The sequence below is a fragment of the Pogona vitticeps genome, chromosome 2, assembly GCF_051106095.1.
Source record: "Pogona vitticeps strain Pit_001003342236 chromosome 2, PviZW2.1, whole genome shotgun sequence".
NCBI classification, from domain to species: domain Eukaryota; kingdom Metazoa; phylum Chordata; class Lepidosauria; order Squamata; family Agamidae; genus Pogona; species Pogona vitticeps.
The window spans coordinates 162,551,381-162,574,945 of NC_135784.1; the positions used below are offsets into that span (position 1 = coordinate 162,551,381).

Sequence of the window (23,565 nt, forward strand, 5' to 3'; positions counted from 1 at the left end):
ATGAGCCCTCCATGCTTCAGTTCCAGATCCTACAGTGGAAGAGGGAATTTTGCCGGTGACTCAGCCATCAGCCGTGGATACAGGGGCGCAAACAGCTTGTCTTCCATCTGCTACACCGGAGCCGGCCGGTGTGGTGGCTACAGCAACATCAGCCACTACAACATTGGGCGTAGCAGGAGACTTTCTGGAGGAAACCTTGGTGGATTTGGAGGAAGCTCTGGTGGATACTGTGCAGGCTTCAGAGATTACAGCAGCTTGGGTTATGGCTCGGGGTCCTTGGGTTATGGTACTGGGCCTGTTGGTTATGCGCCTGGCATTGCAAGGCCTGGGGGCTTTAGCAGTCATAGTGTAGGTGCCTACACTCATGCTGAAAGAGTCAGCACTCATAACGTTGGAACCTATAGCCCTGAATATAGTGGTGCTTATAGATGCAGTGGCTTCAGCAGCCGGAGTCTTGGTGGTGGTAGTGGTGGTGGTAGACCCTATAGGATAGCTGGCGTTGGCACTCGCAGTCTGGGGGGTGGTGTATGTGGCAGCCTAGGCATTCTTGGTGGCGGTCTCGTTTGTGGTTTGGGCTATGAACCCCATGGCCCTGTAGGAGATGGCAGAGGAATCCACACAGTCAGAGTCAATGCCAACCTCTTGCGTCCCCTCTGTATCACTGTTGACCCTGAAATCTCTCGCGTGAAAGAGGAAGAGCGTGCACAAATGAAAACCCTCAATGACCAGTTTGCCTGCTTCATTGACAAGGTGAGCTTCTATAACAATGGTCTGTTCCATGTTGTTTTAAGTAGCCAACTGGAAGGAGACAAAGACAAGCTAGCTTACATTTTTAAGAGAGCAATTGTTTACTTCCTCCGACCCTCTGGAAGTGTTTGACAAAGCTGTTTAAGTAATTAGACCTTTTTTGTCTTCTTCTAAGTCTGCTTGCCCAAACAGAAAATATTTATTTATTTATTTATTTATTTGATTTATACCCCGCCTATCTGGTCCAAACGGACCACTCTAGGCGGCTAAAATGCTATCAGGGATGGTTTTATGCCCAGTGTGCCACCCAGAAACGTATCCTGGCAGGAGCAATAAAGAGACTGAGGCTAGAGGATTCATCAGAAAACATTTCTTCCTATGTTAAGCATCTCAGAGAATATAAAATCCTGCTCTGGCAGAAGAAGGATGAACACCTAAGGAAATCTTGGTTAGAATTAGGTGCAGTAGCTTTGAAAAGAGATACAGCCAGGTTTTGGTCATTCGTGTCAAAGGGAACCAATACTTATTCTGGTGCCTCAGACAATCAAATAACTTCCACCGAATGGCAAGCCCATTTCTCAGCTCTTTATAGTCATATCATTTCTGGGACTAAACCAGAACCATCCTTTAGTATGGCTCCATCAGGGATGCCTGCTGGCCCCTTTCCTCTTCAATTTCTGTATTAATATCATAGTCCAAGAACTGAGCAGTCTGGAATTTTTCCCACCCAGAATTAGGGATGTCAAGCTCTCAGTCCTTCTATATGCAGATGATATTGCAATGGTCTCCACAACATTAGTTGGTATCCAAAGACTCTTGACCAAATTGAGCAAATTCTGGCAAGAGAACATCTGACCATCAATTACACCATAACTAAAGTTGTAGTTTTTGGAAAGAAGAGGAAATTCCAAAAATGGAAGCTTGATGGTAAACCATTGAGCAGCTATGCAATTTTAGATATCTTGGCCTTTGTTTTAATGCCCAACTTTCATGGAAATACAATCTGAAAGCAAATAATCTGAAAGCATCTCAGTCCTCTCAGTCTCTTTTGTGGTTTACCACAACCCATGGTGGGAGATTGGTGGCCTCTGCAGTTGAAGTGTTTGCCAGGAAAATCATACCCCAAGTAACATATGGGGCAGAGATATGAGGATATACAAAGACTTACACCGAAGTGATCCACAAATCTTTTATTCAACCTCTTCTAACTGTCCCCCACAGCACACTTTCTGCATATCTAAGGGCTGAAGTAGGACTGATTCCAATTGAAACACATTCTCATATTGCATTGGCCATATATTGACTGAAATTGGCCAGCATGAATGACTCTCACCTTCCTAAGAAGTACTACACAGAACAGCTCCAGAATCCATCTCGAAAATCCTGGGTGAATTTTATTAGACCAATTTTGCAGAACTATGGGATTGACACAGACTCCCTTGCTACCTCTGTTTCCAATAGAGCTAAGCATCTGGTTAAAGGAGAGAAAAAAAACACTATTTGCTGTAAGAGGCAGGACCTCTGTGCCATCTCAGAAATGTCCTATTCCTGTTGGTTCCCCTTGTATAAAACATCATTTTGTTTGGAGGACTATTTTGTTAATTTAACCTCATCCCCTCTAAGAAAAGCATTTACAGCTCTGCACCTTCAGTGTATGCCAACAGCTATATTAGTAGAAAGATATGAAAATGTCCCTTTTGACCAAAGACTTTGTATATGTGGTTCAGGAGAAGTTGAAGATGTTTCTCATTATTTTTTAAGATGTCCTTTATATGATAACTCCAGGAGCAAATTCCTTGCAGGCATACTTAGAACTTTGTGTGACAGCCCTCCCTTGGCTCAACTTTGTATGCTGCTTGTGGGCAGTGATGTAATTACTACCCATCAAGTAGCAAAATTTGCCCTGGCAGGAAAGAAGATTTGTGCCAAGCATCAAAAACCCTAAAGAAGAAGGGAAATCATACAAAATGCAAGGGAGATAGGGAAAAGTACAGAAAATGGAATGCAGACTTCCAAAGAATAGCAAGGAGAGACAAGAGGGCCTTCTTAAATGAACAGTGCAAAGAAATAGAGGAAAATAATAGAAAGGGAAAAACCAGAAATCTGTTCAAGAAAATTGGAGATATTAAAGGAACCTTTCGTGCAAAGATGGACATGATAAAGGACAAAAATGGTAGGGACCTAACAGAAGCAAGACATCAAGAAGAGGTGGCAAGAATACACAGAGGAATTATACCAGAAAGATCTGGATGGCCCGGACAACCCAGATAGTGTGGTTGCTGACCTTGAGCCAGACATGCTGGAGAGTGAAGTCAAGTGGGCCTTAGAAAGCATGGCTAACAACAAGGCCAGTGGAGGTGATGGCATTCCAGTTGAACTATTTAAAATCTTAAAAGATGACGCTGTCAAGGTGCTACACTCAATATGCCAGGAAGTTTGGAAAACTCAGCAGTGGCCAGAGGATTGCAAAAGATCAGTCTACATCCCAATACCAAAGAAGGGCAGTGCCAAAGAATGCTCCAACTACCGTACAATTGCACTCATTTCACTTGCTAGCAAGGTTATGCTCAAAATCCTCCAAGGTAGGCTTCAGCAATATGTGGACTGAGAACTCCCAGAAGTACAAGCTGGATTTCAAAGGGAACTACAGACCAAATTGCTAACATGTGCTGGATTATGGAGAAAGCCAGAGAGTTCCAGAAAAACATCTACTTCTGCTTCATTGACTATGCAAAAGCCTTTGACTGTGTGGACCACAGCAAACTATGGCAAGTCTTTAAAGTAATGGGAGTGGCTGACCACCTTATTTATCTCCTGAAAAATCTATATGTGGGACAGGAAGCAACAGTTAGAACTGGATATGGAACAACTAATTGGTTCAAAACTGGGAAAGAAGTACAACAAGGTTGTATATTGTCCCCCTGCTTATTTAACTTATATGCAGAATACATCATGCAGAAGGCTGGACTGGAGGAATCCCAAGCCGGAATTAAGATTGTCGGAAGAAATATCAACAACCTCCGATATGCAGATGATACCACTCTGATGACAGAAAGTGAGGAGGAATTAAAGAGCCTTGCAATAAGGGTGAAAGAGGAGAGTGGAAAAAATGGTCTGAAGCTCAACATAAAAAAAACTAAGATCATGGCCACTGGTCCCATCACCTCCTGGCAAACAGCAGGGGAAGATATGGAGGCAGTGACAGATTTTACTTTCTTGGGCTCATGATCACTGCAGATGGTGACAGCAGCCCGGAAATTAAAAGACACCTTTTTCTTGGGAGGAAAGCGATGACAAACCTAGACAGCATCTTAAAAAGCAGAGACATCACCTTGCCGACAAAGGTCCACGTAGTCAAAGCTTTGGTTTTTCCAGTAGCAATGTATGGAAGTGAGAGCTGGACCACAAAGAAGGCTGACTGACCAAGAATTGATCCTTTTGAATTGTGGTGCTCAAGGAGACTCTTGAGAGTCTCCTGGACTGCAAAGAGAACAAATCTATTTATTTTGAATGAAATCAACCCTGAGCGCTCACTGGAAGGACAGATCCTGAAGCTGAGACTCCAATACTTTGGCCATCTCATGAGAAGAGAAGACTTCATGGAAAAGACCCTGATGTTGGAAAAATGTGAAGGCAAGAGGAGAAGGGGATGACAGAGGACGAGATGGTTGGACAGTGTCATCGAAGCTACCAACATGAATTTGACCCAACTCCGGCACGCAATGGAAGACAGGAGGGCCTGGCGTGCTCTGGTCCATGGGGTCATGAAAAGTCGGACACAACTTAACAACAACAACAACAACAACAACAACAACAACAACAACAACAACAACAACATACCTCCTTTTTATAAGTGAAATTGTGATATGACATTGCTACATATGTTTGATGCTGTCATTGATATATTGCGGTGACCTGTGGTTTTAAGCAATTAACCAATAAAGTATAAAGTAAGTATAAAGCTAGCTTACCCACCACCATTTATATATACCATCTATCATTACACAAACGATTGTCTCATAAAGCTTGCACAACTACTTGCATACCGCCAGTTCTAATGTTTGCGACTGCATGCTTTAATTTGACGTCATTAATATATTTTTGGTTTGAACTAGGACACTGAATACTGGAAACTGTGCTCTGTGTTTTTCAAATCAGAATAATAGAATCATTGAATTGGAAGAGGCCTATGAGGCCATTGCATCCGACCCCCTGTTCAATGCAGGAATCCAAATCAAAGCAGACCTGACAGATGGTTGTCCAATTTTCTCTTGAATGCTTTCAGCCTTGGAGCACTCACCATGTGCTGAGGTTATCAATTCCATTGTCGTACTGATCTAACAGTTAAGCTGTTTTTTTTTCTCATGCTCAGCCTCAATCTGGCTTCCTGGAGCTTGAGCCCAAATTGTGATCACCTTTCTCCTTGCCTATTTTGAACACTTTGCTGGTCTCATTTGGTGCTTAGTCAGTTAAACAAAGACATTTTTGTTGTTCTTGTGAGTTAACCAGTTTCTGAACAAAACTGCAGAAGGGATGAGCTTTGGGAATATTGCAAGAGCAGTGTGAAAATGGTACCATTCCAGTAACATGCCAGAAAACAGCTTTTATTAACAAGTGTTAACAAGCATGCTTCTGACTTGCAACTGCTCTAATTCAGATTGGCTTGGGTTCATTTGCCACACCTTATGTTTGCAATTCAGCAGTACAACCTGGAACAGAGAGTACAGCATTCAGAGCAGATCCAATAATCTTGGGCAGATCATGGTGAATAATACCATGGCGGAGGTGGGGAGAGGCTAAGGGCACAGAACCTGGAAACATTATTTCCTGGGGCCAAATCTCCCACACTCTAAACTGCTTGCTCTGTGTTGATTGTAGCTGTTCTGGCCTATGGAGGATGGGAGAGGGGCTTAGATGCTTTGCAGCTGCCTGACTGAGCCTACATCCCTCAGTCTTATGCAGATTCCATCATTCCGTCTTTCTATTGCCAGTAAATGGGCACAGCAGGGCTTATACTGCCCATACATATTGCACATCAAATTGTCATAAAGCTTGCATGCCCATTTGCACGCCAGCAGTTCTACTGTTTGTGACTGCATGCTTTAATTTGAAAGCATTGATGTATTCTCATGGATTTAGGTTTGTGTCACTGCAGCAAAGGTCAATGTGCAATGATTTAAGACAGAATGGGGCAACATGTGGACCTTCAGATATTATTGGGCTGCAACACTCATGAGCCTTCAATAGTGGATGGTGCTGGCTACTGCTGATGGGAGCTGCAGTTTAACAGCATCTGGAAGGCTACACATTCCCCACTCCCTGTTTAAGGTTTAGTGTAAACCTCAGCCAGTTTGCTGCCCCTAAACCCTTCTGGAGCAACACAGACTGTGAAAAATGTTTATAGAATAATAATGGCCAGATAATCAATTCCAGTTCTGAAAAACTGGTGGTGGTGTCTATTTGGGTTCATTTGTGCATGTGCTCATGCTAAACACTGAGGGACTTTATGTGAACTATTGAAGAGTTGAGTTGCCCCTGGCAACTCTGAGGAAGGCGATTCACTTTCTTTTATCAGGAAAAATGTTTGGAGGGAGACAGGGATTGTGGAATCCTCATGGGACAGGAAGCTGCAAAACAATGGAATCTGCATTTTGCTCATCCATAAACTAATTACCATCACCATCATTATCTTACAACTCCAGAGCTGGAAGGGAGCTGTGGGTTATTGACTACAGCCCTTGTCAAGGAGACACAGTGGGGGAATTGAACTACCAACGTCTATCTCTGCAGCCAGAAAACACAGCCCTGAGCTATTGAGCAGTTCAAGGGGAATACCTACGCCCATTTCCCTCCAATAATCAGACATCTTCAAGGCTCTCATCTCTATTTTCTCAGTCAGGCATTCAAATTAAGCTTGTGTTCATCATACAATAACCAAATTAAGCTTGTGTTCATCATACAATAACCAATCAAAAAGGAAGCCACCCTAAATGTAAGACACAGAGATGAGGAAAAGCCCACACTATGATAAACAGGTATATTTTACCATCTGAGGAAACAAGACTGCTAAATATATGTTAAACTTATCACCTGATATGACCCTCAGCTTTACTGAGGTATGAAATGCCAAGGTCTGTCCCAATCCTCCAACTTTCCTTCTACAGTAACATCTATCTGCCATTTGTAAGAGCACGGTTTCATCGGGGCGTCTGTTCAATTCCAGGTGAGGCACTTGGAGCAAAAGAACAAGCTGTTGGAAACAAAATGGAGCTGTCTGCAGCAACAGGCACCTGTTGAGAGGAAAAGCCTTGAGCACCTGTTTGAAAACTATATTGCAACCCTGAAGCGGCAGCTGGGCCTGTTGCTGAACGAAAGAGAACAGCTACAACGGGAACAGGCTAAATTCCACGAGGTAGTTGAAGACTACAAATGCAGGTAAAGAGTGGGCTCTTGCAGTAGAGGGGGTATGCATGCTCTCAAGGACTGGCAGCTTTCAGGAAGGGGTTTAGCCCATTCATGTTGGCTGGAATGATGTTTTTTTTGGCAAGGCAGGGAATGTCATTATGCTGGGCCTGCTGATTAGCTGAGCAGCAGTGGTAAACTGACCCTCTGTGCTCAGTTGCACTCTACTTCTAATCAGCCCTTGGCAGTTTACCTGATAATTATTAGAGATGAGATCTTTGGAATTCAAGGACTTCCAGTCCCATAATTCAGTGGAACATCCCCTCTCCCCCCCCCAGCTGAATGATGGGACCATAATAAATGTTGTTCATTTCCCTAGTCTCATGTCTCATCCCTCCATCTTCTTCACAACTTAGCATCTGCTTTTCCATTGCAAGGTACGAAGGAGAAATCAATCGTCGTGTGGCTGCTGAAAATGAATTTGTGGTGCTGAAGAAGGTTAGTAATCGTTGAGCTCCTCGGTTCAAAAATGGGAGGGAGGATGGCCACCCCTCTCGTTCATTTGTGTATCAGATTCCCAAAGGCATCCAGGAAGCTCTTCCAGCAAATTGAATGCTGACTTTTGTCTGATCTAGCATGATTTTTCTTCTATTCTTGCCTGTTATAGTCACTTTATAATGATATGCATCATCCTGAATATTTAATTAAAAGGTAGGGTGTAGTTTGCATTATGCATTTATTCATGCCTGCATATTTGCATAGATAATTCCTGCATGGCGGGTTCAAGTTTCCAAGATTTTTAAAAATGTGCTTCCCAAAGCACAGGCAAGTCAACTGCTGACTTAAGGTAGATGCCAGATTGCAAATATATCAGTGTGACAGCACAATCCAATGTAAGTCCCACTGAATTGCCTGGGGCTTGCAGCCTGGTACCATGAGCCCTATGGCACCGTGGTAAAACTGCAGTAGTGCAGCCAAGCCTCTACTCACGATTTTAGTTCAATCCCTACAGACTCAGGTGCTTGGTTCATGAATGACTCTGATTTCTGTCCTTCCAAGATGAGTAAAATGAGTACCCAGTTCACTGAGGGACAAGTTGCTGTTTGCATGATTATGTTGTAAACTACTCAGAAAGTGCTCTAGCACTATGGGGTGGTATGTAAGTCAAAACAACATAAACAACGTAGCAAGGACCATGTCAAGTATAACCATAGAAAGCACACTTTTAGCAGGGAAAAGTGGAGTTTGCTCAGTATCCTTGGGGTCTGCAGATTCTGAGGAGCTGCACATGGCTGCAAAGGACCCCTGTCTCAAACTGCACCTCCCACTTCCACCTGGGAGAAATAGCCCTACATGTGTCTACTCGGACGTCTCACTCGGTACAATGGAATTCTATTTCCCAGGGGAAAACAGAACTGCAACCTCAGTTACTCTAAAAAGGGGTGGAGGAGCTGAGGGGTTCTTCTGAAAAGCCACCATACCAAAGGAATGTCTTGACTGAAAGTGCAGAGAAGACCATTCTTTTTTGCTCATGCGCCTTCTTTCCCTCCCTCTTTTTAAGCAACTCCTTTGTCGATGTCAACAATATTTGCTGTATTATTTATTTTCCTTCCAGGATGTCGATTGCGCCTATTCTGGCAAGATTGAGCTTGAAGTGAAAGTGGAAGCTCTAAGACAGGAGTTAGACTTCCTCAGATGTGTCCATGAAGCAGTAAGCATCATCCTAGCAGATTTCTTTTTTCTTTCTTTCTATTTTGGAAAGATTACGTTCTAAGCTTTCTCTACACAATTTCCCCTCCTCATATGTACATTCCACTCGGTATCATCAAAGGTAATGGTGCGTAGAGACCTTAGTGAATCCCTTTCCTCACAACCCAATGGGAAATGGTAGCAAAAGACCACATTCTCTTCCTCCAAGCCACATGAAAAGGCCAGGAGGCTCAGGAGAGAGTAGTGTGTGAGGGACAGTATCATCTATTTCCCTTAGTCTCTCACATGCCATTACCACAAGTTGTTAATATAATATTTTTTTTACTACAACTCCCAGAATTCCACAGTCAGTAAGGACTGTACCAAGATAGCTTGAAAATTAAAAGTAGATTAAAGAAAAGTTAAAGGAAAATGTCAGGTAAATTAAAGAAAGGTGGAGGTTGGGGGGGTCATGGGGAGAAATTTGGAGAATGGTAAGAGTTGGTGGGGATGTATGGACTGGGAAGGGGTGAACCTTTAAATTAAATGTTTTCTTATCAGCCAAAGGACAGTTTTAGAGAGCTTAGCTAACCAACACTAAACAGACAACCTAATCTTCAGAAGCCTCTGTATTTTGGTTTTGTTTTTTTTAAAAAAAATGTTTTCTACCATTTACTTTTAAGCACTAGGATACGAAAACAAAACAAACCAAGCAGGCCTATCGTTTCACTCGGTAAATCACTGAGGATCTCTTGTGATGGTTTCTTGGCAGGAACTGGAAAGCTTGCAGACAACAACTGCTGACACCAATGTGGTTGTGTCTATGGATAACAGTCGAGAGCTGGACATGGAGGGAATCATTCACTCTGTGAGGTGTCAGTATGAAGAAATTGCCCAGAGGAGCAAGGATGAGGTCAATGCTCTGTATGAAAACAAGGTAAACATATGATTGGTTGTGTGACAAAGCCTTGCTAGAGCGGGGAAACATCTATGTAGTTACTAAGGATGGGACTTTCATTTGGAAGTGAATGAAAACCTCTGCAAAAGAGGCTCTTTCTTTCACTTTCAAGCCTAGTTTAAAAAAAGAGAGAGAGCCTCTTAACCATCTTCTCAAGAACCATCTTCTACTTTAAGTATTTCTCATGCCTTCTGCTTCAGCTACAATTGAAACTGTAACCCAATACAGTGGACCCTTGACTTACAGACGGCTTGACTTACAGACTTTTTGAGTTACAGACTTCTCTGGCCGCAAAATTTAGGTTTGACTTGCAGACTGAGATTTGACTTACAGACCAGAAAAAAACCAAAATGGAACAAAAACGATCTGTTACGGGATTAATCGGTTTTCAATGCACTGTAGGTCAATGGAGACTTGACTTACAGACTTTTTGACTTGAGAACTGCCTTCCAATACGGATTAAGTTCTCAAGTCAAGACCCCACTGTAAATGTTTTGTTCAGCCAAAAGTGGCTAAGAGAAGGTTTCATTTCATTTTCTCTTTTGTTAATCCTTTCACTTGGTGTCTGTCTGTCAAATCACCTGGGAAGTGTTTAATCAAACAGTGTTTCAAGGCCTGTTGTCAGTGGACAATTAGAATGTCAGTGCTTAAACAATACTGTACCTTTGGGTACTGGTGTGTGGAGAAGCCCTTGCTTTCTCTACTCTAAGCAAGTTTCCTTGGCCATCATCGCTCATCCTGCCCGCACTACTAGCCCACCCTCCTGCTCCTTTGGAGAAGACTTTCTTACCAGCAGCTCTGTCTTCCTCTCCTCCAACTAGGCCTTCCTCTCAGCTCTTTGGCATCTCAAGCTGTTGTTGTTACTCTTCCAAAGAAGTACTGTATAGACTCATCACCAGCCAGCCAGTGAGATTCCCTTGAGGGATAAAATCAGCCAGCAGAATTGTTGGGAGAACTTCCTATGGGTCTAGGAGCTTCACTTGCTTTTCTGGTGGTGGAAAGGGAGGGAGTGACAGAAAGGAAGATTAACCCCCCCAATGGTCTTCAGCTCTTGCTGTACCTCTAACCCCAGCCCTTCTGTGCATGTATGCAAAAACAGCCAACTGACAAGAACAAAAACTGTGATTGGCCAATTTGGCCAACAACAACAACAACAACAACAACAACAACAACAACAACAACAACAACAACAACAACAACAACAACAACAACAACAACAACAACAACAACAACAACAACAACAACAACAACAACAACAACATAGTTGGGGGACTGAACTCTCACCCAGATGCCTAAACCATTGAGCTATCTAGCAGCTACTGAGCCCTAGCATCTACTTTGAGACACTTGTTGTCTATTAATTTATTACATTTATACCCTGCACTTTCTCGAGTTCAGGGAAGCATACTATCTACACTTTATCTTCACAAGAACTCTAGGTCAATTTGAAAGAGAGAGAGCAGGCCAAAGTCACCCACCCAATTTTATGGCTCAGCAGGGACTACAAACTGGATTTCCTTCTCCCACCCATCTAACCACAACACCATGCTAGCTCTCACCCCTAATATTTACTCTGTACTCTGCAAACTTGGACTCTGCTATACAACATTTCAAGGTCATCCAATTTGTCATGAGGACAGAGTATGTCTGTTCAATGGACTACCAGCTCTGCCAAATGTAACACTCCTAAGTTATTGAGTAAGTCAAGCTGCCAAACTAAAGACATCCATGTCCTCCTATATTTTAGTACAAAGAGCTGCAGAGCACCTGGGGACATCACTGCAACAACCTGAGCACCAGTCGTCATGAAATCCAAGACTTGACCCGCCTTATCCAGAGACTCAAGACTGAGATGGAAAATGCTAAAAAGCAGGTGAGATGTGCATGGAACTGAACTGAAGAAGTATGATTAATATTGGACAATTGTCTTTCTGTCTGTCTGTCTTCTGGTTTTAGTATATGGGAAACACGTCATCCTCCAAAACTAAAATCAACGTTTCATATGCACTCAAAAATGTTTTATTTTTTTAAATAAACTGAATGATTGACTGGGTGATTTGATCAACCCTCTGCTTGCAGGAGGACTGATGCAGGAAAGGAAACCGCACAAAAATCTTACAGTGCAAACCAGAGGACTCTGAATGAGAACAGAAAGGAGAGAAGAACTGGATTTGTTAATTCATATCTTTGCTGAGAAATGTTAAGACACAAATACTAAATTTTAGGTTTACAAATGCAGTCCTTTATAAATATTTTGGTAACACTGGAAGCCACCGCTTCAAATAACTGGCAATGTTTTTATAATGTTTAATTAGATCTTCCAAAAAAAATTACCTGCCTATATCACATATCTTTCCTGTTATGGCTTGCACTTAAATATTTTAGCTATTTTTCTTCCAATTCTCCCCTGCAAAAAACCCTTCTAATTATACCACTATGACTCCTTTTACATATGTCAGCATTTCTGAAGATTGCTTCTGAGACACAGGCAGTTTGTGAGCAGGGTGGAAGGGATCCTCCCTGAAACTTTGGGGGTAAACAAGCCCTCCCTCATCCTGTTCCACCTGCTCTTATCATAACCCCAATTTCTTTTTCTGGACCAGTTCTTTTCCTTATCATAGAATAATAGAAAAATGAAGTTGGCAGGGGCCTACAAGGCTATCAAGTCCAACCCCCTGCTCAACGCAGGAATACAATCAAAGCATATCTGCCAGGTGATTGTCTAAGTTTTTCTTGAACGCCTCCAGTGCTGGAGCACTCACCAACTCCCCAGCTAACTGGTTCCACTGACATACTGCTCTAACAGTTAGGAAGTTTTTGAACATCTTATAAATGTGTCCAAAACAAAGTTGTACCAATTCAGTTGGGAAAGTGAAGGACCCTGTAGCTGATTGGATGGTGTGAAAGTCCTTTGCATCAAAGACTTTAAAGACCTTTTTGCTGTTGCTCATTTGCAAGTATCTGAAGTAAACACAGAGTTTGGACTCTGTGGAGATGGCAAACAACTGAACTTTACTTTCCTATTCAATTACAATCTATTTTCTCTGCACAGCAGCACTTAGTGGCTTGTTGTTACGCATCTCACATCACAGAAGAGTCACATACTTGGCCATGATCTGATATGTCTAGATGAGCAATGATTCCCAGTTTTGGATCCCCAGACTTGGACTAAAACTCCAAGATGCCTTTACCACTAACTGTGCTGGCCAGGATTTCTGGGAGTTGCAGTCCAAGAACATCTGGGGACCCAAGGCTGGGAACCTCTGCTCTAGAACAACCTTGCTCAACCTGATGTTCTTCAGATGTTTTGGACTATGAGTCTTAAAATCTTCGGCCAGCATGGACAGTTGTAGTACACTGTAGTACCAATTTAAGGAAGATTGGCCTAAAATTGTCTTAAAGAGGCAGCACATAGGCAAATTCCCGCTCCTCTTTGGAAAATCTGCTGGTATGGACTACAACACCCAGAATCCAGCAGCCAGAATGGTCAGTAGCCATGCTGTCTGAAGGCTTTGCAGAGAGTCATAATCCAAAAAAGACACTTTCCCAAACTCTTGCCTTCTAAGTATTTTTGCAATTTCATTATGCTGTGTTTTCTTTTGATGGATGGACTCATTTTTTAAAATCTGTGCCCTCCCAAGATTGAAGTGTTGCAGACTGCCATTACGGATAATGAAGATCGTGGGGAGTGTGCCCTGAAAGATGCCAAGGCAAAGCTGGCTGAGGTGGAGAATGCCCTGCAGTCCACCAAGGATGAACTGGCGCGGCTGTTAAGGGATTACCAGGAATTGCTGAACATGAAGCTGGCCTTGGATATTGAGATAGCAATGTACAAGTCACTTCTGGAAGGAGAAGAGAGCAGGTGCGTTGGGGAGGCAGCGGGACGAACATCCATACATTTCTATAGCCCTTGCAAGGATGTTACTTTCTTTCCAAATATATAGCGTGATCAAGAACTGTTAAATTCATCACCTGATATTTGGAGTCCAAGAAGAACTACTGTTGCTGTTATCAGTTAGTTCTGACAATTTATGACAAATTTTTATTGACAGGAACATGGAGAAAGTCTTTTTCTGGGCATCAACCCCCAGAACCCAACAGCCAACACAGGAGGATTCTGGGAGATCTAGGCCAAAAAAACCCCACAAAAAACTGATTTGTTCAAACCCTACTTAGCATATAAATTATAGAATATGACCAAAAAAGATATACGCTTATTGAATTTGGAACCCTTAGCTTGAAATCTATCAGTGTCCTTTAAACCTTGGGCCTCCAGATGTTCTTGGACTACAACTCCCAGAAGCCTTCACCACCATCTCTGATGGCCAGGATTTCTGGGAGTTGAAGTCCAAGAACATCTGGAGGCCCAAGGTTGGGGACCACTGCTTTAAAGGCTTATATCTTCTTTAAAAAAATGTAATATTTGAAACAAAATAAATTTGCATTTTCCCCTGATTTCTACAATTTTCAAAGGCCCATCACTGATGTCTTAGAATGACTAACATATGTGTATATTTTCTTTTCCTTACAGGATTTGTAACTCTACTCCTATTAATATATGTAAGTAACTTTACTAATGCATCACGTAGGTTGCCTGTTTGGGTTGCCAGGTCAGCAGTACCTCATCCCCCTAATAGGTCAGGATCAAAGCCGGAGACTCAAGGGTAGGTCCTTGTGGTGTCACAGTGGTAGGAAAGATGGATGGATGGATGGAGATGGGGTCTAGGTCTTCTCCTGGGCCAAATGGAGCCAGGCCCAGATGAATCCAGGTAAATGACCCAGAACCCAGGTATGACCCAACTAACCAGGTAGCCTGGCTGCCCAGGGCCAAGAATAACAACTTCTCTCCCTTTTATGTCGGGGAAGGTGGCTGCAGCACTTGCACCACTCCCACTAGGGCTTACATCCCATGCGACTTCAACTATAGTAGAAATGACACGTGGGGATTTTCCCCAAGCCCTACACTCCTGCTGTGGCTAGTGGAAGGCTCACCATCAGCCACCGATTCCCCTCTCCTGGGCCTGCACCACTGCTGTCAGGACTTATGAAACAAAAAAAATATCTTAAGTTACTAGTGCTCAAATCACTGCTTGCACCAGTGGCAACATGGGCCCATGTGTATTCACATATAAACTCCCCAGCCTCTTCCTCTTGGCTTTCTGGTGCGGCAATATTTCTCAAACACAACACATGTAAACCCCTTTGTGCTGAGCCTGTAAGCCCTGGTGCTGACAGGGAAGGGGAAGAGATTTCACTGCCTTCTCCAGTGCTGCTCACTCTGAGATTTGTCTCCTTAACTGGAGATTTGGGGAAAGCATTCTAGCGCCCTGATATTTTATCCAGTGCCCCATGATCGGGCAACCCAAAGGACTCAAATTTCGCTGCTTGACATCCTAGCAGTTTGTGGGCATATAAGTAACAAGAAAAAAAATTTTCCTTCCTTCCTTGTAGCTGTGACCGGTTGTCCCAATATCGCTGTATCTGGTGGACATCTGCATAGTGGAGCTGGACTTGGAAGGCGACGTACCTACAGTCCTGGTGCAGGAGGCCACGGCTATAGAAGAAGACACATGAGCAGCAGTGGAGGATTCAGCTGTAGGAGTGGACAGCCAAGCTACAAACTGGGATTTAGCTCAAGGAGTGGGGGGAACCTTACAAGGCACTCAGGGAGCTCTGGATTTGGGCATCACACTCCCCCTACAGTAGATCTCTGCACAGTGAGGGATTGTGGTTCAGTGAATGTAGGGGCCACTGGAGGTAGAGGCTACAGTTCTAGAAGCAAGGGGTACAGTAACAGAAGTGGGAATTATAGCAGGACACATGTTGCCTCCACCCCAGGGGTCTGTGGCACTGCGAGCTACGCAAGTGGCAGCTATATCTCCCATGGTACAGGAGGCGGAGCAAGTGAGGGCTTCACCTCTGGGAATGCTGGCATATATTAGAGGAGTGGGCACAAGTCTTCCCAAACAGCCCCATCCTCTTAATTGGCCCAAACAAAGGGTGGGGCCATTTCCCCACATTCTTTTTTCCAGGGGGAAGAGAAATTCAACAATTTCTTATGGACGTGAAGACTAGTTCTCATCAATTGCTTCCATTTTTCCTATGGTTTGGGGCCTGTTTGGGTTTGTTCTTTTTTCCTTTGCCCCCCCTTTTGGTGCTGGCAGTCGAGATTGGAAAAGTTCCTTTTTTATTTTTTTAAAAAGCCTAGAACCACAAATTCTTCAGCCATGCAGCATGACCACATGCATGTTGGCTGGGGTTCTAGGACTTGTAACCCAAAATGGGACTTTTCTAAACTCTGTTTGGTGTTGTGGCAGCCATTTGCCATCTTCAACCGCACCCTACCATTCCAAGGCATTGTGAGGATGGGGGAGGGGTAAGATGGCAGTTGTCACAAAAGATATTGAACATATTCAGAGATGTTGAGGGAGAGGGGGACTGTGGCACCCTGAGCGCCCTGACCTTTCCCTTCTCTCAGAAGCCATCTCTGTCTCACTCAGACTGAAATCCTCTTGCGTAGCTAAGAAAACAGTGTGACAGTTGGAAGCAATTTGCCTCAAGTTATGAATTCATTGTAGGCATCATCACATAACTGAGTATGTGACAGATAAGGTCCATGGTGATTTCTTAGGTTGGGGTCACTTCACAACCAAAAGCTACGCCATTGGTGTTACAGTGGCCTAACAAGGCAGGAGAATTTTGGCCACAGCCTGATTTGCTCCCTCTCAGCCGGTCTGTTCTGCTTCTGGCATGTTATTCCGTGGCCAGTATTCAGCCACGAAACCATTCACCTTCTAATTGTGGGATGGGGCTGCCAACGTGATCTTTTCCCTCAAAACAAGCAACGACATGTCTTGGGCTGGCCCTGGATTAGATCATGAGGATCATCTTTTCATTCCTTTGGTCAAATCTAAATATGAATATTATACCAGATTGGCTATCTCAGAATCTTGGAAGGAGTCTTGAAAATCATTGTTTGCTGATGATGATGCTGACAGGAAAATTCTTAAGGCCCTTCAGAGGACTACAGGTCCCCATATTTTTGGTCTTCTGCATGCAGCTGCACCATTTCTCTGCTCCTCATTATCCTTTTCCAGCCATACACTGTATATTTTACAATTTTAGATCTGTTTAGGTTTCCAAAAGAGGGTTAACTTAACATTTGAAGGGAGAGCTAGTCTCCCTGCTCCCCCCCCCTGCCGGTCTTCATTCTCCATGTGTGAAGAGCAATAGTGTGAAGAAAAGCCAGTCTCTTACATGTCAGAGCTTTCTACATGATTGAGAACTCCTCAAAATCAGAATCTCTGATCACAGGAAGAAACCCACAGATGGCAGAGACTCCCACACTTTGGAGTTTCGCTCTCCACATATGAAGAACAATGGCACGGGTGGGAGGCTAGCCCTTTCACCCTCTTCATGTGTTCCAGTTAATCTTTTCTGAATACATGAGGAGGGCTTTAAGTTAACTACCACCACCACCTATATTTAACATAGATTGTAGTTCTGTGAGAAAGAACTTAATTCCTGGTGACTAGGGATGGCACCTTGCCTGCCCTACCAATGATGGGACAAACCACCATTCTTTCCTTGGTCCATGAACATTAAGTGTTTGGGTGGCAATTAAAGGTTCCTAAGAGCCATCTCTGTGATAGGCAGGTACATATGAACTACACACCTTCTCAACTCAAAATGAGTTGCAAGTATGAAATCACATCTTGATCAGCTGAACAAAGGACATTAATTTATCTAAGGTACATGTCTTATCCTGCACAGTATGCATGGAAGAAAAGATTGTTTTAGCTTTATGTATATATGTAGTGATATTCCATAACCATAGCTTATCAAAGCTTTTTCATTTCCTCTTTTGCCTGCAAATGGACAGTTTAAGCACACCATCTTGCTCCACAGTATTATTTTTAATGTGAGATTTCAGCTGAGGGTTAAACTCCACACAGTGTTAAAGGTGCAGTGTGCAGCTAATCTTTACCTGTGTTTCCCCATCTCAATTAAATGTGCAGAGGCCTGATTCAAATCAAGGGTCCTATGCATGCTTACAGAGGGGCTATTCCTCCCATTAAATTTAATTATACTGTATATGTGCTAGTTTGTGCAATGCTCTGCTTCGCTATGTACCCAACCCACAGGGCTTAGGGGAATATAAACAGCAATTTGAGCTCAGGAAAAGATGCATAGAAATTCTAGTGATACTGTCTGCGGATTATAAAAAACTGTGTGCTGAGCTGAAACTGAGGTTTACTCTTTCTTTCTCAGACAACAGGATCAGACCCTTATGGGCCAAGTTTGTTTTCCATGGATGATGATTTCCCTAGGACATTATTTGGCTGGGTACTTATGAAATTCTCCATGGCTTAAGGAGAAAGAATGACTTGGTTGTGTTTCCAGAGGGCTCCACATGTACATCAATGATCTTATTTTTAAATTTCCTGGATTTTCTGCAGATTGCCATGTACACCATTCCCCACCTTTTGGATGTGTGCAGGTCCAGTGCAAATGCACATCGATGAAATTGTCACCAAAAATTATTGGCTCACGGGATCAGGTGAGCACGTTCTCCCCTGTTCTGATCAGCCTGAAGACAGGTCTCCCATTGTCCCATCTTGTTTGTTCCTGAGCCTGACAAAATGATCTCAAACTAAGTTTCGTGATGTTGCATGATGTACATGTTGGGATGGAGAAAGCCTGTTACATTACTGTTTCTTTGAGAATTTTTATTTCTCTACAAAAAAGCCACACTCCATTCTTGCTCTGCGTCTTGCTTTACATAAATAAACACTTTCCTCTCTAGTGCTCTGAATTAACTGGCCATTCTAGTTCACTGATTTTCTTCGTAGCATTTGGTGATTTTATTGGGTCATTAAATATATTACAACACGGCCCCAAAAAAGACAGGATCAAAAGATTCCCATGGATCAGCAGCAGCAGCCTTGGCTGGTAGACGGGCATCACGAAGAAGAAGACAGACCAAGGATGAGCAACTGTGGCCCTCCAGATGTTTCTGCCCCACAGTGCCCATGGTTGGCCACAGTGGGCTTGTGTTGATGAGGGCTGGTAGAGGCTGTAGGCCAAAACCATCTGGAAGGCCACTGTTGCCCATCCTGATGTAGGCAAATGAAACATGTTCCAAGGAAGGTAATGATAATAGTTAGAAGTGTGTGAGGATCAATGCTTATGAGAAAGGATTGAAGAATTTATAGAAGAAGACACAGCAGGGCAGGGACATAACAACATTTTTCAGATATGGGATCCTGAATCGCTCTGATACAGAAGAGGGGAATATATGTTCTTTACTACCACAGAAGGCAAGATTAAATCTGGGAGTTTTAAATCAGAATAGTGTAGATTTTGGTTGGAAAACAGGGGTTGGAAAAGTTAACCTTTTGGACTACAATGTCCAGAAATTTCCCTTGACAAGCAGGTCACTGCTATTGGCTGGAATATTCTGGGATTTATAGTCCATAAAAGCCCTTTTGTGTTCAAAGCTTTGCACATTACATGAAGTTGCTTAACAACAAGAGGAGCCAGACAATGGAATGGATTTCCTAGGAGGAGGAAAATCTGGCATTAGACTATTCCTTGCATTGGGAATAGTCTAATGCCAGATTTTCCTCACCAAGCAAGGCAGTAAATGGGATGGTTTACCCCACCAACTCTATGAGTGTATCAACATGGTGGCCAAAGTGCTTATTGATAGACACGTTAGCATGGTGATGGATGGATTTAAGCAATATGCACATGAAAATAAGAAACAAACATCCAGACATCATAGGGAAATACTAGAATATGAATCAGCTATCACCACCTACTGGGAAAGGGCTGAAATAATTTAGAAGGGAAAGACTCAGGCACATTCTTCTTTTGCTCATGAAACATCAGGTTGGGATTTAAATTTTCTTTCCCAACAGTTCCAGAAGTTGTTGGAAGACCTTTTGTGGTTGGGTGTAGGATGTCAGTTACAAATTCCAGGAAGCACCTAACCTCATTTTTCTTGAAATGTATCAGCAGTGTCAAAAATATGAGCATGTGACAGAAAAACAGTTTGGTTTGCGTAACCCAAAATGTTTGGAAGCATATTCATGGCATATTTTTTAAAATAGTTGGTTAATTTGGGATACAGGCTAAATTGAGCTCCTGAACAAAAGGGTTTGGAAGGCTTACTGCAGCTTCCACAAAACCCACATCATGCCCTCTCTGCCACTGGCTTCTTTCCCAGACTTACCACAGTATGTGGTAATAGTCCGATGGGCTTGTTGCCACGGCAGTTGCACCAGTCCAGCACCAGTCAGTCATTTGTGCTGACTAACTGGTGCTGGAAAATGGAAAATTCCTTTTTGATTGGTAACTGAAGAGTGTGAAGAATGCTCTAAATTCCTTGTCCTTCCTGATTTAAGTCGCGATAAGGAATTTTCTAGCCTCACAAGAGTTCTCATCTCTGCTGAGAAAGTGAAGCAAGGAGCTTTTTTCTTGTTTAGGCTTTTGCAATTTCCCTCAAGCTAGTCTCTATGCAAAATGAATCTTCTTTCCCTTTGAGGAGCAAAGTGTGTACCCACACCGTACAAACATTAACTCGAATATCTCATTGACCTACGGGAGAGAAGAAAAATGATGTAGGAGAACAGGAGAAGCAAAGGTTTCCATCTTGTGGATGGATGGATGATGGTTAAATGGATAGAGAAAAGACAGAAAATGGCTGAAATCCAACAGTCAATCACAACCAAAGGAGGCCCATTAAACCTGGTCTTCTCCCCTACCCCTATATAGGAGAAGAATGCATGGGTCTTGCACAGAATGGTATTTTATGTTCATGGCCAGCAGAGAAGGAAGATTCAAGGTTGCGTCTTCTTCCCTGTGTTTTTTTCTAATTTTTAAAATAATGTTTTATTTTATCAAACAAATAAGAAAAAAGCATACGCGAATTACCATTTCATAACTCATTATCATACATTATGTAACCACCACCCCCTCCATTTGGGACTAGTTCCTTGCTCTTCACTCTTCAAATCTTCCTATTTCTCTCCAGGAAGACATTGATTGTTCTCCCGGTGTATACCCTTTCCCTTTCTATGTTGTGTGTTTTTTAAAAGGAAGCTGCACTGTGGAATCAAGATGCAGAAATAAACTTACGTGGTCTTTTATTACAAAAAATACCCTTTTCTGTTCTTCCATCCTCTGTGTATGTTTTACACAGCTGCAGAAAGGAAGTAAGCAAAGGTTGTCATTTACTAAAGATTTGCTCTGATTATATACCTCCCCACCTTGGTGCTTCTTCACCTGTAAGTTACAATGACTTAATTGTCTGCTTTGTCTCGAAATAGAACAAGTTATGAAATGCCTTTCTCTGGGTATTCTAAATCACCAAAGGAAAGATGGTTTTCATCTCAAAGTTATACACTGTACAGGGTGTTGATGGATATACGCTTGATCTGTCAACAGATCAATTTGGTTTTGACAGTATGTGCTGACTTTTCTCACCCACGAACAATTAAACCAACCAAGATTTGAGTCGGTTGCATCAGTGGACAGAGAAGGTGCTCCTGCCTCTTGGCTATCACATGGGGGGCAAGATGCTTGTTCTTAAGAAGAGCAAAGGAAAGAAAACTCGACACCAACACCTCATGTGTTGTGTGCCTGGAAGGAGTGGACTTCCATTTCTGACATCAAAGAGAGCAGTGCTTCTGGTTTTACCAGTTTCCGTTCCCATCCGTTTTGGCAGATTCCAAGACAGGTTCCACGTCTACTTGAGCTTGGCTTTTAGAAAAGGCATCTTGGATGGAAGTCCACTGGAGGGCACCTTCCAGTTGTGCTGCACCACTATTCTTTTTTCTTTTGATTCAGAACTATTTATGCTGAGAGGAAATGTTACCACACAGGTATGCATACTGACAGTTTCCCCATCATTGTTCTTTTTCTACTACTATAAACATTTCTGGACCGCCTTTCATCCTAGCACAGGAGTGGGTGAAAGTTAACTCCAGAGGCTCAAGGGCTGCTTCCCCACCCTGGGAAGTATGGGGGCCATTTTGAGCCCAAAATGAATGAACAGACAAAAGTTAAAACCCTGAGGAAACAAAACTGACATAGCCAGACGTCTACTTCTGGTTTGATCAAAATCAAGGTGCAGTCCCTCTGAAACATCTTTAAATGGTGAATCACAAACCCTGCAAGCTTCCAGGACTGGCAATTCAACATTTCTTGAGAAAAAAACGAAGAGCAGGTGGGGATTACGAGTTGAAATTCTAGCTGTGGGACTGTGCATGTCCCCACCTCTGGATTCATGATCTCCCAACCTTGCCCTATGGATTCCAGGACAGTGTTAAACAATAAATAATTAATGGTTGTTATGGTTTTTTGGGCTGTTTGGCCATGTTCTCCAGAATTTTCCCAAATTCATACATTTCTTTATGGACATCGAGGAAAGAACTAAAACAGGTTACACTAAAAACACAATAAACAATGAAGCTAAAAAATATATAACTGTTGGTTGTTGTGGGTTTTTCGGGCTTCTTGGCCGTGTTCTGAAAGTGGTTCTTCCTAACGTTTCGCCAAGTCTCTGGACAGCAAACTCTGAAGATGCCGGCCACAGAGACTGGCGAAACGTTAGGAAGAACCACTTTCAGAACACGGCCAAGAAGCCCGAAAAACCCACAACAACCATTAGATCCCGGCCGTGAAAGCCTTCGCGAATACATTATATAACTGTTGCTTATCATTATCTTAAGAACTAAATTTTTGTTGTTATTTTCAGTCAAAACTCCCACCACATCAAAACTAGTAGAATATGGAGATGTTCATACTCTCTCTACCATACAATGCTTTCTCTTCTCTTCTTTGACTCCAGCAGGCAGATGCAGTCAGTCAGCAGATATACTCCATGAAAGGAAAGGATAAAAGTGTGTGTGAGAGAGCTGATTCTAACGAAATGGATGGGGGTGGGGAAAAAATAATCCCTAGGAGGCATGCTACCACAGGCAGATTCCTTGGTGGCAGCATCAAAAATATTGTATATAAAGAAATTCAGAAAAACACTCCCCAAAAGGAAAGGAACCAAGATGGAGGCACAGAAACAGGTGGCACAATCCAAGATGCAGGGTGCCAGATGCTCACAAACCCACTACGAAATATAGAAAGATCTGGTTTCCAGATCCTGTATCCCACCAGATTGACTGGCAGCGGCAGCCCTCACAACACTATTGGATGAGGAATTTCCTATGTGATTTGACAGGCACAAGGTAAAAGAAAAGTTTAATGAAAGGAGGAAACAGAGAAGAACAAAACAATTGTGCCTCTATTTCATTAACATGAATAATTTGTATTTTACAAGATCTCTTTTAGGAATCAACAAACAAACATGAAAACAAAAAAGAGCCTCTTGCATGTTTTCTCCTTTCATTGAAAAAAAAAGACCAATCTCTAATGACATTCTTTAGGAAGGATGTTCCAAAGTTGATAATCCACCAAAGGGGAGAAAAAAACCCTCGCTTTTGTATAATTACAATGTACTTCACCAACTGATGTTACTAGGCTTTTTCCAAGCATCTTAATAATATAGGCAAGAGTTCATGGTGGCAAGTGCTCCTCCAGTTGATATAAATTCTAATTCATCAGCAATAATGATTGGTAAAGATGTAAATCCTGACTATTCTCACATATTTGCCAAAATTTATCCTTTTTTGCACAAAATGGGAGAACATGTGAAATTTGCACAGTTTTGCAGATTGTGCAAATTGCCTTAGACTAGGATAACAGCTTCT

The 23,565-nt window shown here is 42.7% G+C and overlaps 1 protein-coding gene across 1 annotated transcript; it reads left to right on the forward strand.

Moving 5' to 3' along the window:
- Positions 1-18,701, forward strand: LOC110090290 (keratin, type II cytoskeletal cochleal). The gene is made up of 9 exons (XM_078384606.1): positions 1-750; positions 6,971-7,182; positions 7,587-7,647; positions 8,765-8,860; positions 9,611-9,775; positions 11,544-11,669; positions 13,438-13,658; positions 14,328-14,356; positions 15,248-18,701. The coding sequence occupies exons 1-9, from the start codon at positions 1-3 to the stop codon at positions 15,736-15,738; spliced, it is 2,151 nt and encodes a 716-aa protein (XP_078240732.1). The 3' UTR covers positions 15,739-18,701.
- The last annotated feature ends 4,864 nt before the right edge of the window (positions 18,702-23,565 follow it).